This window comes from Juglans microcarpa x Juglans regia, chromosome 7D (assembly GCF_004785595.1).
Source record: "Juglans microcarpa x Juglans regia isolate MS1-56 chromosome 7D, Jm3101_v1.0, whole genome shotgun sequence".
Lineage (NCBI taxonomy): Eukaryota > Viridiplantae > Streptophyta > Magnoliopsida > Fagales > Juglandaceae > Juglans > Juglans microcarpa x Juglans regia.
Genome location: NC_054606.1, coordinates 8,063,324 through 8,076,806, shown reverse-complemented (window position 1 = coordinate 8,076,806; position 13,483 = coordinate 8,063,324). Strand labels below are relative to the sequence as shown.

At 35.7% G+C, this 13,483-nt stretch overlaps 2 protein-coding genes across 3 annotated transcripts; one reads left to right on the top strand and one right to left on the bottom strand.

Annotated features, from left to right (window-relative positions):
- Positions 1–6,107: 6,107 nt before the first annotated feature.
- On the bottom strand, positions 6,108–8,497 carry LOC121239137 (pentatricopeptide repeat-containing protein At5g59600). Its single transcript, XM_041136281.1, has one exon. The coding sequence runs from the start codon at positions 8,099–8,101 to the stop codon at positions 6,557–6,559; it is 1,545 nt and encodes a 514-aa protein (XP_040992215.1). The 5' UTR covers positions 8,102–8,497; the 3' UTR covers positions 6,108–6,556.
- Positions 8,498–8,726: 229 nt separating this feature from the next.
- Positions 8,727–12,767, top strand: LOC121239136 (chaperone protein DnaJ-like). 2 transcript variants are annotated; one of them, XM_041136279.1, is made up of 5 exons: positions 8,793–9,192; positions 11,009–11,180; positions 11,889–11,921; positions 12,072–12,166; positions 12,343–12,767. In XM_041136279.1, the coding sequence occupies exons 1-5, from the start codon at positions 8,890–8,892 to the stop codon at positions 12,568–12,570; spliced, it is 831 nt and encodes a 276-aa protein (XP_040992213.1). In that variant the 5' UTR covers positions 8,793–8,889; the 3' UTR covers positions 12,571–12,767. The 2 variants fall into 2 exon arrangements, with proteins under 2 accessions (XP_040992214.1, XP_040992213.1); XM_041136280.1 differs by lacking the exon at positions 11,889–11,921 and having other exon boundaries at positions 8,727–9,192.
- The last annotated feature ends 716 nt before the right edge of the window (positions 12,768–13,483 follow it).

The window sequence follows — 13,483 nt, the reverse complement described above, 5'->3', positions numbered from 1 at the left end:
TTCCACACTGATGAGAAAGTCCATAGTTTCTGTAATACCTTCCTGAAACTCCTCCTTTTGTTTGCTCATGAACCAAATTTCTGTAACCAGGCACCCATGGATCATGCCATATCCTTATAGTCTTTCCATCTCCTACTCTCCTTTGACATCCCTGCAAAAGCAAAGATCTTGTTTCCCATATTCCTTTCTAAGCATAAGAAGGATTGTGACTAAGCTTTGATTCTAGAAAATCTGTTCTAGGAAAATATCTTGCCTTAAAAACTTGATATAGTAGAGAACCCGTTTGAGTAACAAGCCTGCATCCTTATTTTGCAAGTAGAGCTGTGTTAAAAAGTTTAAGATCTTTGAATCCTAGACTCCCTTGGAACTTTGATTTGCACATTTTCTTCCAACTAACCCAGTGGACCATTTTTTGGTTATCAGAACTGCCCCACCAAAATTTTGCCATCAAACTCTCAAGATCTTTAAAGAGACAATCGCGTAATTTGAAGCAACTCATAGCATAAGTTGGTATGGCCAAAACCATAACCTTGAGTAACACTTCATTTCCTCCTTGGGAGGGTTGTTTTTCCTTCCAACATTGCAACTTCTTCCATACTCTTGACTTGATTTCAGAGAAAGCAGTAGACTTCTTCCTCCCAATCATTGGAGGCAAAGCCAAATATTTTTCATACTGTTGTGTCACACTTCCACCCCACAGGTTTCTGATGTCCTTTTGCATAGTAACACTTACATTTTTGCTAAACACCATACTCGTTTTTTCCATGTTCAATTTTTGTCCAGATGCCAACTCATACCTCTTTAAAACATCTTGTAATTCAAGGTTAGTATGCACATCAGCCTTGCAAAAGATGACACTGTCATCAGCAAAATGTAAGTGGTTTATAGCTGGAGCTCCTCTGCAGATTCGAATACCAGGTATCAGTGAGGCCATAACTGCTTGTTTCAACAGCTGAACTAGTCCCTCAGTGTATAGTAGGAAGAGGTAAGGGGATTGATAGTTAAATGTGTTGCTCATAAGATAGTACTGCTATTTCCTATGAAAACTAAACTCAATCATAGGAAATAGAGCAAAACTAAACAGAAGACCTTAAGGCCTCGCTTGGATAGCAAGATCTTCCCATACCATCTCATCTCATCCTGCCTGATCTCAACATTCAAACACTACAAATATAAACATTTTTCAACTTTAAATCTTCAACTTTTTCATCTAATTATTGTCTAATCATTGCAACTTTTCCAAACTTCCAAATAAAAAATAAAAAATAATTCAACTTTTTCAAATCTAAAAAAAATTATATTCTAATAATATTTTAATTTTATAATATTTTTATTTAAATTCTTGTTTTTCATTTCTTAAAATTCATAAAACATCTTAACTCAAATGATTTTACTATTATTCATAACTAATTTCATTACTATTCACAGGTCATCTCATCTCACTATCTAACCAAGCCTATCTGAATGTAAAAACTATCCAACTTGTACAAACAATACAAAAACCAGCTATCAAAAGCATGTGTCTGAACCTTGCAATGCTAAGCAAGTACATTTTATACTCACCTATAGCAGTCTTTGGAAGTTGAGATGCTTAGACAAAGGTACGAGAGATTCCAACATCTCCTAGCTTTGCCAAGCAATTTGCTTTATACAAACATTATAAAACTTCCTAGGAGGGCAAGATTTCAATCTTTAATACGTAGCGCAGGCAACATGGCTTGTTTGGACATTTGTATCTCAGAATTATTTTAATGGTAGTGAAATGGTTTGTGAATATTAATAAAATAGTTTGAGTCAAGATGTTTTATTGAGTTTTGAGAAAGAAGATAGAAAAAATTGAATAAAAATATTATAAAGTTAAAAAATTGTTTGAATATAATTTTTATTTTGAGATTTAAAAAAATTGTATTATTTTTTGTGTTTTGTTTAGAAGTTTGGAAAAATTATATTGGATTTTGTGTTTGGATAATAATTAGATAATAATTTTGTGTTTGAGTAATGTTTGGAAAGAAAATTATGAGAAGTTTTGAAAATACCCGAGAATATCTAGTTGTCCAAACCTAAATAAACAACACAAGGGTTTTTACGATTCGACATTGACACATACACCCACAAATGTTTGAAAGAGATAATTAACTATGAAAATATATAGAGTCCTGTTGCATGGTGAAGAAGAGAAATTGAAGAGTGATAAGAAGTGGAAAAAGTCCCTCTTTTATGCTCATGCTTCCTCAATACACAAAACCCTCTCTCTTATCATGATTGCCTTTTCCTTTATTAGAGCATTAGTATTAGTCTATACATATGCATATCCACTTTGTCATTCAAGCAAAACTCTCACATTGACTTATACATATTTGAGACAAAATAATAAAATAATAAAAATATTTTATTATTATTAATTTTTTTGCCTAAATACAATTTCATAGCATCTAGTACATATATATTAATACAATTTCATGCATCCAAATTTAGCAATTCCATATATAATAAAATACATCAAATTTACATACATAAAAAATGAATCTCATGTGCTCATAAACAACACATATTAACATGTCACATTCAACTAGGTGATCTGCTAAATCAAGGTATTGTTCATCTTAATACAAATTCCATGTCAAGTAAACAAATTTTGTGTGCTCAAAAACAATTTGTAATGTCAACTTAATATAAATTCCATGTATCAAAATCAACTTGATACAAGTTCCAAAAAGTTGATTTTGATACATGTTCATTATAATACAAATTTCTCCAAGATCATTACAACACAAATTTCCAGCAAGAGTATGGAATGAAAAATTTCCAGCAACACAACTTTCCAACAGCAGTAAACACATCCAGCAACTACCAACAAGTCCTCCAGCGGCTCCACCACCAGCAAGCAGCAACAAAATACAGTTCCATATAGAGGTACAAAAAATGATTTCCATTGCATAGAACCAGTAGTACAATAATACTCAAAACATGTCACCACAGTGTAAAAAAAAAAAAAAAAATTATCAAAAACTGCACAAAACAAAGCATACAACTATATACGAGATTTTGCCTTATTCCTTTGTTCCTAAATCATTTCCATTTGAAGATTATGGAAATACTCTTGCTGCACAGAATTCATGGAACCAACATCCAATTTCATAATTTTCATATAATTTTTCGTCTTCTTTTTAGTTAGTATTATAGATCTTTCTTCATGAGCTTTAATTTCGATTTCAACCCTTCTCTTCTTAACAGCCAATAACTCAGACCTTTCATTGTCTAACCTCAAATTTGATTCTTTTCTCTCCAACATATGAATCTTCCTATCGTGTGTCATTTCCCTTAAGGCGTCACTAAATTCATTATCTTCTCTTTCCCTAACTTTTCTTTTTTTCTCTCTTTCTTTTTTAACTTTTTTGTCCGGAGGTCTCTCGCGCTCCACGAGCACATTTTCCATCTCTTCCCCCTAATTGTACTTAGTTTGGAGTACTACCTGAATGTGAGACATTGTCTCTTCTTCTTATGTTACCCATGTGTGTTTGTCATTTCGGTTGGTGCCTCAAAAGATTCCAACAATGATCCATGGTGAAGTTGGTTTTTTGGGTCTCTCGGTACAAGATTTTTGCCTTATCAATTTGTAATTTTGTTTAACAATCAGTGGGACAAATCATTAATAATTAGAACAATAACAATAAATAAACAACTACAATTTTTTTAAACGATTATACCTTGTCCAACTCGGTTGCATCGCTTGGATGCATTCCTTCAACTTGGGATATAGAACCACAAAATTTATTGACACATTTTTAAATGGTTGACCACCGATTGGTCAAAGAATTCATGGAACGTTCTTGACCATTAGGTTTTTTATAAGTGGAGTGGTAATCATAAATTCTACACCACAATTGTGTGAATGTTTGGTCAGTCGTCCGTATGGAATCTATACTAACGTTAAGCCAAGCTGAAATGAGGAGGGTATCTTCCTCAACAGTAAATGACACACCCCGTCGAGATTTTTGTTTAGATGCCCTTTTTCTCGTTGAAGTTGTGTCGCTTGGACATCAACAAAAGCAGCATCCATAGTAGGGTTGTTACTACCACCCTCACCACTTTCCAACAGTGTGATGAAAAAAGGATCCTCATCAATTAAAGCATTCATCCTTCAATAAAATATTGAAGGACAAATGTTATTAAAACATCACATATTAAGCAAAACAGGGTGCACATCTTGTAGGGCTTCAATAACAAACCAAAGAGAACAGCAAAACAAGGTGCATATATTGCACATATTGTAAAATAAAGCTAAAAACAGGGTGCACATATTGCATAAATCAAAACAGGGTGCACATATTGCATAAATCAAAGTACTACACCAACAAAACATGGTGCACATATTGCACAAATCATGAATATAACCCATATGAACATTAGCATCAATATTTAATAATCAGTGTGACAAATCATGAATATCACCCATATGAAATGAATCAGTGGGACAAATCATGAATATAACCCAATATTTAACAATCAGTGGGCAAATCAGTGGGACAAAGCATGAGTTCAATGGCTAAAATTTGCATGTAAAAGTAAAAGTCTAAAAGCAAAACAAAATCTAAAAGCAAGAATAGAAAATCTAGTCCATGAGGTATAAAATGAAGTAACCCTAATCTAAAACCAGCATCATCGAAACCCTAATCTAAAACCAAGAACAACAAATCAAGAAATAACAGCATCATCAAAACCATCATCATTGAAATCCTAACCTAAAACCAAGAAATAGCAGCAACATCATCAAAATTGGCATCATCGAAACCCTAATCTAAAACCAACATCATAAAAAACCTAATCTAAAACCTGTTCATCGAAACCCTAATCTAAAACCAAGAACAACAAATTAAGAAATAGCAGCATCATCAAAACCATGAAGGGATAACAACACTTCGAAACCGTGAAGAATTAGAGGGAGAAATACTTGCTTTTCAACCTAGCGATTTCATACCTGAAATGTAGAGAGCTAGCAAAAAACCCAACCATGACGAGTCCAGAGTCATTGCAAGCTCTGTCGACAGTAGTCGTGAGAGAGAGGTGCATTGGTTTGATCTTCCGTTGGAGTTGTTTGAGTCTAGAGAGGAATGGAGAAGCAGAAGAAACCGTATGGGGAGAAAATAGAAAATAATCTTGTTGGGGGGGGGTTGGAGAGAGAGAGAGAGAGTGGGAGGAGAGAGAAATAATGAATAAAAAATATTTTGTAAAGTGAATAGTGTATCTCCAAATTTACACAAGTACTGTTCATAGCTAGCTAAATATATGCATATGCATAAGTTAATGTAAAGGAATTTAAGCTCATATTATACAAATATGATTTTGCATACGCATATACATATACATATACATAGACCAATGTGGATGCTAGAAGTGCATATGCACATTTTTATTACGGCTTGATATTTCCCATGCTGACGTGCTATGCTGTGATTCAATGACTAATGAATGAATGATTGCCTCTATTATCTTCCCCCACTTCTGCATCCACTATCCATATCAACCAAGGCAAGGCTCCCATGCACTTCCCTAAGCACCCGTGGCTTCTATGCTCTGCCTGACTGACCTAGCGGCTCACCTTTTACTGATATTATTCTTTCCATAGTCTCTTCATTTTGCTAATTCTCAGCGCCAATTAACAGTCAGTTAATAAAGTTGGCATCGATTGCAACTTTAGAACCATCCCCCGTATGATCTTGTGCAGTCTTTTCTTTCTGCAGTAACGTCGCTTCTTATTCTCATCCATCCAAGTATTATTTATGCAATGTGTATATATATATATATATATATATATATATATATATATACATACATATATATTATAATTCCCAGTTAGCCGTGTTTGTTTTCGCAAATGAGATGAGATGAGATGAGATGAGTTGAAATTAAAGTTAAAAAATTGAATAAAATATTATTAGAATATATTTTTTTAATATTATTTTTGTTTTGAGATTTGAAAAAATTAAATTGTTTATTTTATTTTGTATGAGAATTTGAAAAAGTTGTAATGATTAGATGAGATGAGATGATATGATATGTGTTGAGAAATTTTCTAAAAACAAACGAGGCACTGTAAGGTATTTGACAGTTGTAAATATAATTTGGAAGACTGGCTCCCGCTCCTATTCCTTTCCCCCCTCGGTCTCTCGGTAATCTCAATTGAGAGCAGTTGGACCATCAAACATGTAGATGCAATTCATGTTCCTCTATTCTTCAAAATTTCACCCTGCTAATTCATGATGTCCTTATGTCACTAACACCTTGAGATGATTCCTTGCATCTTCAATTTGGCTGCACAGAACTCATTGTCCACAAGAGTCAGCTGAGCTGACGGACAATTTACATCCTTTGAGTTTCATTGGAGAACTGTCATAAGAACACAAACCATTGATGATTGATAGCAGAAATGTAAAAATGAGTCAGAAGGGAGCTCTGGTGAAGAAATATGAGAATAATAAAGCAAGCACGAGGCTGATGATGACTTGCTGGACACCCCAAAATTTGATTATACTACTCTGTTGCAAAGTTGATGCTATCACACTCCCTCCACCCAACTGCACCCTGAAAAATCTTTTCCTTTCCTTTTCTTTATTATATTCTTCAGTCTTGCAACATTTCCCCAACTGCCAGTGTCGGCATACAAATTCGACAACAGCAGCTTGTTTCCTGCATTGTCAGGCTCAAGCTCTGATAAATGCTTAGCTGCAACTTTAGCGAGATCAACATTCCCATGATTCCTACATGCCCCTAACAATGCACCCCATACGAATAAATCAGGCTCGACAGGCATTCCCTTAATCATATCATAAGCTTCAGCAAGTTTTCCTGCTCGACCAAGCAGATCCACCATGCATGCATAATGCTCTAATCTTGGAAGAATCCAATATTTTTCTTGCATCAGTTGGAACAGACTTTGTCCGAGTTCCACTAGGCCAGCATGGCTGCAAGCGGTGAGAACTGCTGTGAAACTTAGGTGATCCAGTTTCTTTCCCTCTTCCTTCTCCATCTGTTTGAAAAGCTCGATTGCTTCGTTGCAGTAACCATGATTAGCATATCCAAATACCATTGAATTCAAAGTAACTGTGTTGATCTTAGACATCCGATAGAACAAATTCCTTGCCTCAGCTATAAAACCACATTTTGCATACATGTCTACAAGGGCACTCCTTACAAATATATCATCTCCGACTCCAATCACCAATGCATACCCATGAATCTCCTTCCCACGCCTCACATTGGCCGTGGTTGCACATGCAGGCAAGAGACTAGTTACTGTAGCCGAAGTTGGACAGAACCCATGATCCAACAGCTTTCTAAAGGTAGCAAACGCCTCCTCGTTACGAAAATTCTGCACAAGCCCTGATATAACCGATGTCCAAGATACCACATCAGGCTCAACTCCGTTTCTGTGCATCAAACTAAAAAGTTCAGAAACCATCACCTCATCACCCTGTTGTGAAAACCCCGCAATTAAGGTATTCCAAGTCACTACATTAAGCTTTACTCCTAATGCCTGCATATTTTCTACCAAGATGAGTGCTTCTTTAGCAAACCCATGTTGAGCATAACCAGAAACCATCGCGTTCAGTGCCACCAGATTCTTCTCAACCATTCCATCATATACTCGCTGCGCCATTTTAAGTCGACCACATTTTGCGTACATATCAATCAATGCACTTGAAACAAAATCATCAGACTCAAACGAACATTTCAAAACTACAGCATGTATCTTCTCCCCGGTTTCTCTATCCGAGACACGCCCACAGGCTTTGAGAATGCTGGGAATGACATACTTGTTAGGCCTCAGGCCATGCTCCTGCATTTCACGGAACAGACCCAGAGCCTCTTGATAAAAACCGGATCGAGCGAATGCACCAATAAGGACAATCCAACGTCTTACATTTGTAGTGGGAATTTTATCGAACAGCTTGCGAGCATTAGATGGCTCTCCACACTCTGCATAAATAGCAATGAGCTTGCTAGCAAAATGAGTCAGACGAGCCAAGCCGGTGGTGATCAGGTGGGCATGGAGTTTTTTTCCTGAGTACAACGCTCGATCGTGACCGTACAACGTAGGCATCGGAAGACGTTTGGAACAAACGGTGAATGATGGTGATCCTGAGGTGGGGCCTAGGGAAAGTCAAAAGCTGTGCCGTTGGATATAATAAGAGGAGGAACCATAGGACTGATTCGGTTCAAAGAGGGTTAATTGAGGAGCCATCATTTTCATTTGGGCCCATCTAAAATGAATGCAGTGGCTTAATTTCATCCGTCCGATATATCTAAGCTGATCAAAGCTTTCGGGGATGAGAAGTGACGACTTCAAATTTCCAAACTAAATACCATTTCATTTTGCAGCTACAACAGTCTTAGGTTTCACTTGTGGAGCTTCCAAATTGATTTAAGATGCTATTAGAACCCAATTAGGGTAAAGGACACCAACTTCTGGTCTTCTCTTTCTCATATTTGTGTTGATGACAAATCATATCATCAACTTCGATCCTTTGTCTATAAAGTACAGATAAAAGTTGACAAATTTGATATTAGAGGTGTGCAGCGAGGGCCCGCCCCGACCATCCCGCCCAAGTATGAGTGGGCGGACTACCTGCTATTTGATACCTACATCAAAAAAATATTTATTTTTTAAAAAAATACACGATATTTATGCACTTTAAAAGTCCAATTTAAGAGCAAATTTTCATATTTGTTTTACCAAATTGCTATGGTAATTACAAAGCCTTCTAAGACACAATTTAACTAACCCGACAACTATTTGTGACCGTCCATGGTTACAAGTAGAAAACTGGACCAATACTCAAAGCGATATGTCTCGACGAGAATCTTCAAGGACAAGATCACTTGACGAATATGCATGGATTGGCTCTGCCTCTAACGCCACCACACAACCTCTGTTTCTCTCACCTCTGCTCCAGATCTCTGGCTCACCCTTGGCTTCTCTCTTTGCAAAACCAACCTAAACCTTCGATACGGATACCTAGATTCTGGAATTACAAGCAGAAAACGAGGACTACAAGGATTACCCCTTTGAGAGCGAGTCTCAGAGAGTCTCCTTATGAGGTTTTGGGATTGTCTCCCTCCGCAACTCTTGATGAAATCAAAAGGGCTTATCGTAAACTTGCTCTGAAGAATCACCCTGATGTCAATAAGGAGGTACTATATTAAGCATACAATTCAATACAAGTATTTGTGCTTTCCTTTAAAAAAAAAAAAAAAAAAGTTTACATGAGATTTTTTGGGGCATTTAACTCGAAATAGAGAATGCTTTCCTATTTCGGGTTATTTGAATTCTGAAAAGATGTGGTAAATTCAAGGCTTTATCTTTACTTATTTTTGAATTGCATTAATTGATTTCCAAGTAATTTCGTTTGGTTGCGTCATATCGTATGTTTTAACTCAATTATAGTTTACATGATTTAGGATATATGGTTTTGGTTCTCTAGAAGGATCCCTCCCTCTGAAATTTAGGACTCAAACAAATGAGGTGAGAATTTTGTGAATAGTAGTAAGATATTTTGTGAATAGTAGTGAGATAGTTTGAGTTTAACATTTTTTGGATTTTGATAAAAGAGAGAAAAGGTTGAATAAAAAATATTATAAATTTAAAATATTGTTAAAATATAGTTTTATAATATTATTTTTGTTTGACGATTTGAAAAAGTTAAATTATTTTTATTTTTTGTTTGAAGAAAGTTTGATAAAGTTATAATGATTAGGTTGAAAAGGTTGTAAGGATTAATTTGAAAATTTTATATTTGAATTATATTTGAGAAGGAGATGAGATAAGATGAGATGAGTTGAGATTTTGGGATGAGATCTATTTCCAAACAAGACTAGAGAAAACCAACGGGAGAATTATGGCACAGTTTGTATCTGTGTCACGCATACTTGTGCTAGAACCAAAATATAACTAAATCCACTCTTTATTGGCGACCACATAAAATCATGAAAATCTTTGAACTTCGTAGAATTCGCTCAGGAAAGGAAAAAAATGGGGAAATCCCAAAATATCTTTCAAATTATGTAACAAAATCCCATTGGCCAAATCTAGTGCTTTAGGACGATTATGCCTTGGCAACCCTCCTATACACACCCATATTCTTATAGAGCAATGCCCAGTAGTCCTTGAAACTCAAAATGTCATCACGAATTGGTTATGTAAGAGAGTAAGACCAGAAGTTGGAAGATGACTTCTACTCTAAACACTACATTTCTTCAAATTTCTATCTTCTATTCTATAAAGTTATAAACAGCTAATTTAAACTGCACTTTTGCCGATAGTCCAATATGTCATCCCTGAAGAAAAAGGACGAATGTTGGATTTTGAACTACGAAGGAGCTTTGCAAATTTTTTTATGTATGCAAGGTTGAAGGGTATTCCAGTAGAAAGAAGAATATTTTGCAGAACCCTAACTTTTTACATTGTTTACGTTCCTAGTGCTTCTATTTATATTATTAATTTTTTTTTTTTTGTTCTTATAGACTTTAAACAGGTGCCGCTTATCTCCACAAATGATTTGCCTGTGCAAGGCTATCATGAGAAAGTAATTGACCTTTGTTTGGAGATCTCAACTTGCTTCCTATAGTTCTGACTTACAGTCTTGATTCTACCAGCATAGCTTTTCTTGTTTCTTATTACTGTGTATTTTTTTATGCTTTAAAGGAAGAGGGGTTAAGTGCTTAACTATATGTTTTTTGTTCGGCAGTTTATCTTGTACCATAATAATTTGGTTTATTGATGTTCAAGCCACTGCTACCGTTTCTAGTTTTGTGATTTTATGACATAAAGTGATTGGGAGTAGGCCCGCCACACGACTTTGTGTAATTCACTGACAAGTTGACTTTCTTATATGTTCTTCCATCTTACCTCCTCCATACTTTGCGTTTCTATAAGTTGCTAATCTAAATCTTATTCTTTTAGCAGCATATAGATAGATGGTGCTAACATGAAAACATATTTGGTGCACAGGCAAATGCGCAGGAGAAATTTATGAGGATTAAACATGCATACAATACATTACTGAATTCTCAATCTCGGAGGAAATATGACACTAGAAATGACGGATCTGATTATTCCTATTCTCGCGCTCAAACAAGCCAAAGTAGGAAAACACACGATGAAGAAGAGTTCTATGGTTTTGGTAAAATCTTTTATCCTATTGCAATCAAACTCATCTTTTATGAATTTATAAAGCTCGTGTAAATGGAAGTCAAATTTCTCGTTTACATGTACTATTCACTTGAGGAAGGGTGTCTACTTCAATGTTAATCCCCTACAACTGGTGCCAGATAGCCATTGGGATATCTATCTAGTAAAAATATGATAGCTGCTGACATGGCACTATTTGGCTGGCACAGTGAGATACTACTTAATTGGAACCTTTACTGAAGGGATCTCTTGGGCCAATGGACTCAAATTCATTCTTAACATCCAAGTTACTGCATTCATCCACAGAAAGTTCTAAAAGATGTCTAGATGGACAAGCATGTAGGGAATGTGAAGTTGAACAGATTTATAATAACAGGAGTTTCCAAATGAACACTTAGACCAATAATCCCGCTGCCTATTTATGTGAGCTGTGTATAATTCTTCCTGTGTTATAGACTCTAGTGTCCATGTTCCAGGCACCTTTGATTTCCTTGTTGCCCCTGACTTTCTAACATGTCATCAAACCTTTTTTTGTCATCTGTTGAAACTTTTTTTTTAAAGAAAAAAAAAAAAGCCTGGTGGTTAGTCTTCCAGAGTCAAGGAAAAATTTTCTAGCCTTTTTCACGTTTTCTATTTTATCCTTGTTTTCAATATTAGGCTTGTTTGCTACGTTCTTATGATTAAGCCCTTTATTCTGCAGGTAATTTTTTGAGGGATGTTCAAATAACACTAGGTAGATATGTTTTCGCTGTGAGACATCATTTGGGCCATAAAGCCAAATTTCATTATCCTCGAATCTTGTTGTGCTATTGTCATTCCCCTTAGTGTTGCAAGTTTACTTTGTCACAGACTCACATTGGTAATTCTGGTTTTGATGTTACAGAGGACTTCTTTAGAGATCTTCAAGAAGAATTCCAGAATTGGGAAGCAAGCGCTGCTTCGCAAGGAAAGCCGAAGAGCCTATGGGAAGAATTGGCGGTGAGACCTTGTTGTCTTCATTAGTTGTGTCGTAGCCGCGAAATTTATTGTGATCTCTCTCTCTCTCTCTCTCTCACTCACACACACACACACACACACGCACACACACTTTATTATGTATAGAAGAAACCTTTTTTCACATAAAATTATATTTCTTGTAAAATTGCACCTGGCAGGAAATTGGAGAAGAATTTGTGGAATTTCTTGAGAAAGAACTCAACATAACTGATCAAGAGGCTGAAGTATATGATGGAACTCAGACAGGCAGTTCTTTTAGAACATCTGGGACACAGAGAACAGGAAGTGGCGGTGACGATAAAGCAAGCGAAGGGAGCAACATTGAGAAGAATATTGATGATATAGAAGCTACTCTTGCTCAGTTGAAAAAGGAATTGGGTTTATAGAGGGGAAATGAATATTTCCAGTGATACTGATGGTATAGAATCTAGTCTTGTTGAGATGAAAAGGAAATTGGGTTTATAGGAGGGAAGTGCAGCTTTAAAGGTGAAGATCAAGTTTGTTGCTATTTTAAACGTGTCGTGTTTTGGCTGTAAGGTCTAGCGAATGAGAACTTCAATTACAATTGTCTTGAGATATGGTATGCCCATTGCCCCTTCCCCACTCCCAATGTTTTTATCTTTTGACCTTCGGTATATTAAAAACTCCCAAAACTTCCGCTTCATACGCCTTCAAACAATATCGTTAAGACTGCGATTAGATATTGAATTGAACTGAGTTGAGTTGAATTAAATTGAGATGATAAAATATTGTTAGAATATTATTTTTTAATATTATTATTATTTTGAAATTTAAAAAAATTGAATTATTTATTATATTTTATATTGAGATTTGAAAAAATTGTAATGATGAGTTGATAGATAAGTTAATGTTTCAAATGTTTGGAAGTCAAAAGTATCTCAGCTCAGTTCAAATTTGAGCTGAGCTTGCTATCCAAATGTATTTGAATCGAGTTTTGTCATTTAACTCAGTTTAAACTGTAGATGGACATAACATGTCCTTCTTTGCAGAGATTCCTGACTCTGCATTTAACCCAGCTTTTATTATTTTTTTTACCGGACCGTTATAACTCCTCCCTCTCTCTTTCTCTCTCTCTCTCTCTCCCCGTTTCTTTCCCCGTCATTCTTCTTCCCCAACCCATCGATTAGGAAAATAAACCCATTTCCGTAAAATCAAATCCCTCTCCACAGCGACTGCAATTTTGGCACCAAAAATTGTTTAAAATATTTCCCAATTGCAACCTTGAGCTTCAAATTTAGAAAGCTACCGAACCCATAGTCATCGCCCATAGTCGACAGG

What these genes read in the sequence shown, in the direction of transcription:
- LOC121239137 (XM_041136281.1), bottom strand. Translation starts at nt 8,101, where the DNA reads ATGCCTACGTTGTACGGTCACGATCGAGCGTTGTACTCAGGAAAAAAA.
- LOC121239136 (XM_041136279.1), top strand. Translation starts at nt 8,890, where the DNA reads ATGCATGGATTGGCTCTGCCTCTAACGCCACCACACAACCTCTGTTTC. An exon ending in ACCCTGATGTCAATAAGGAG is followed by an intron (nt 9,193 to 11,008) that starts GTACTATATTAA and finishes TTTGGTGCACAG; the next exon opens with GCAAATGCGCAGGAGAAATT. An exon ending in GCCTATGGGAAGAATTGGCG is followed by an intron (nt 12,167 to 12,342) that starts GTGAGACCTTGT and finishes TGCACCTGGCAG; the next exon opens with GAAATTGGAGAAGAATTTGT.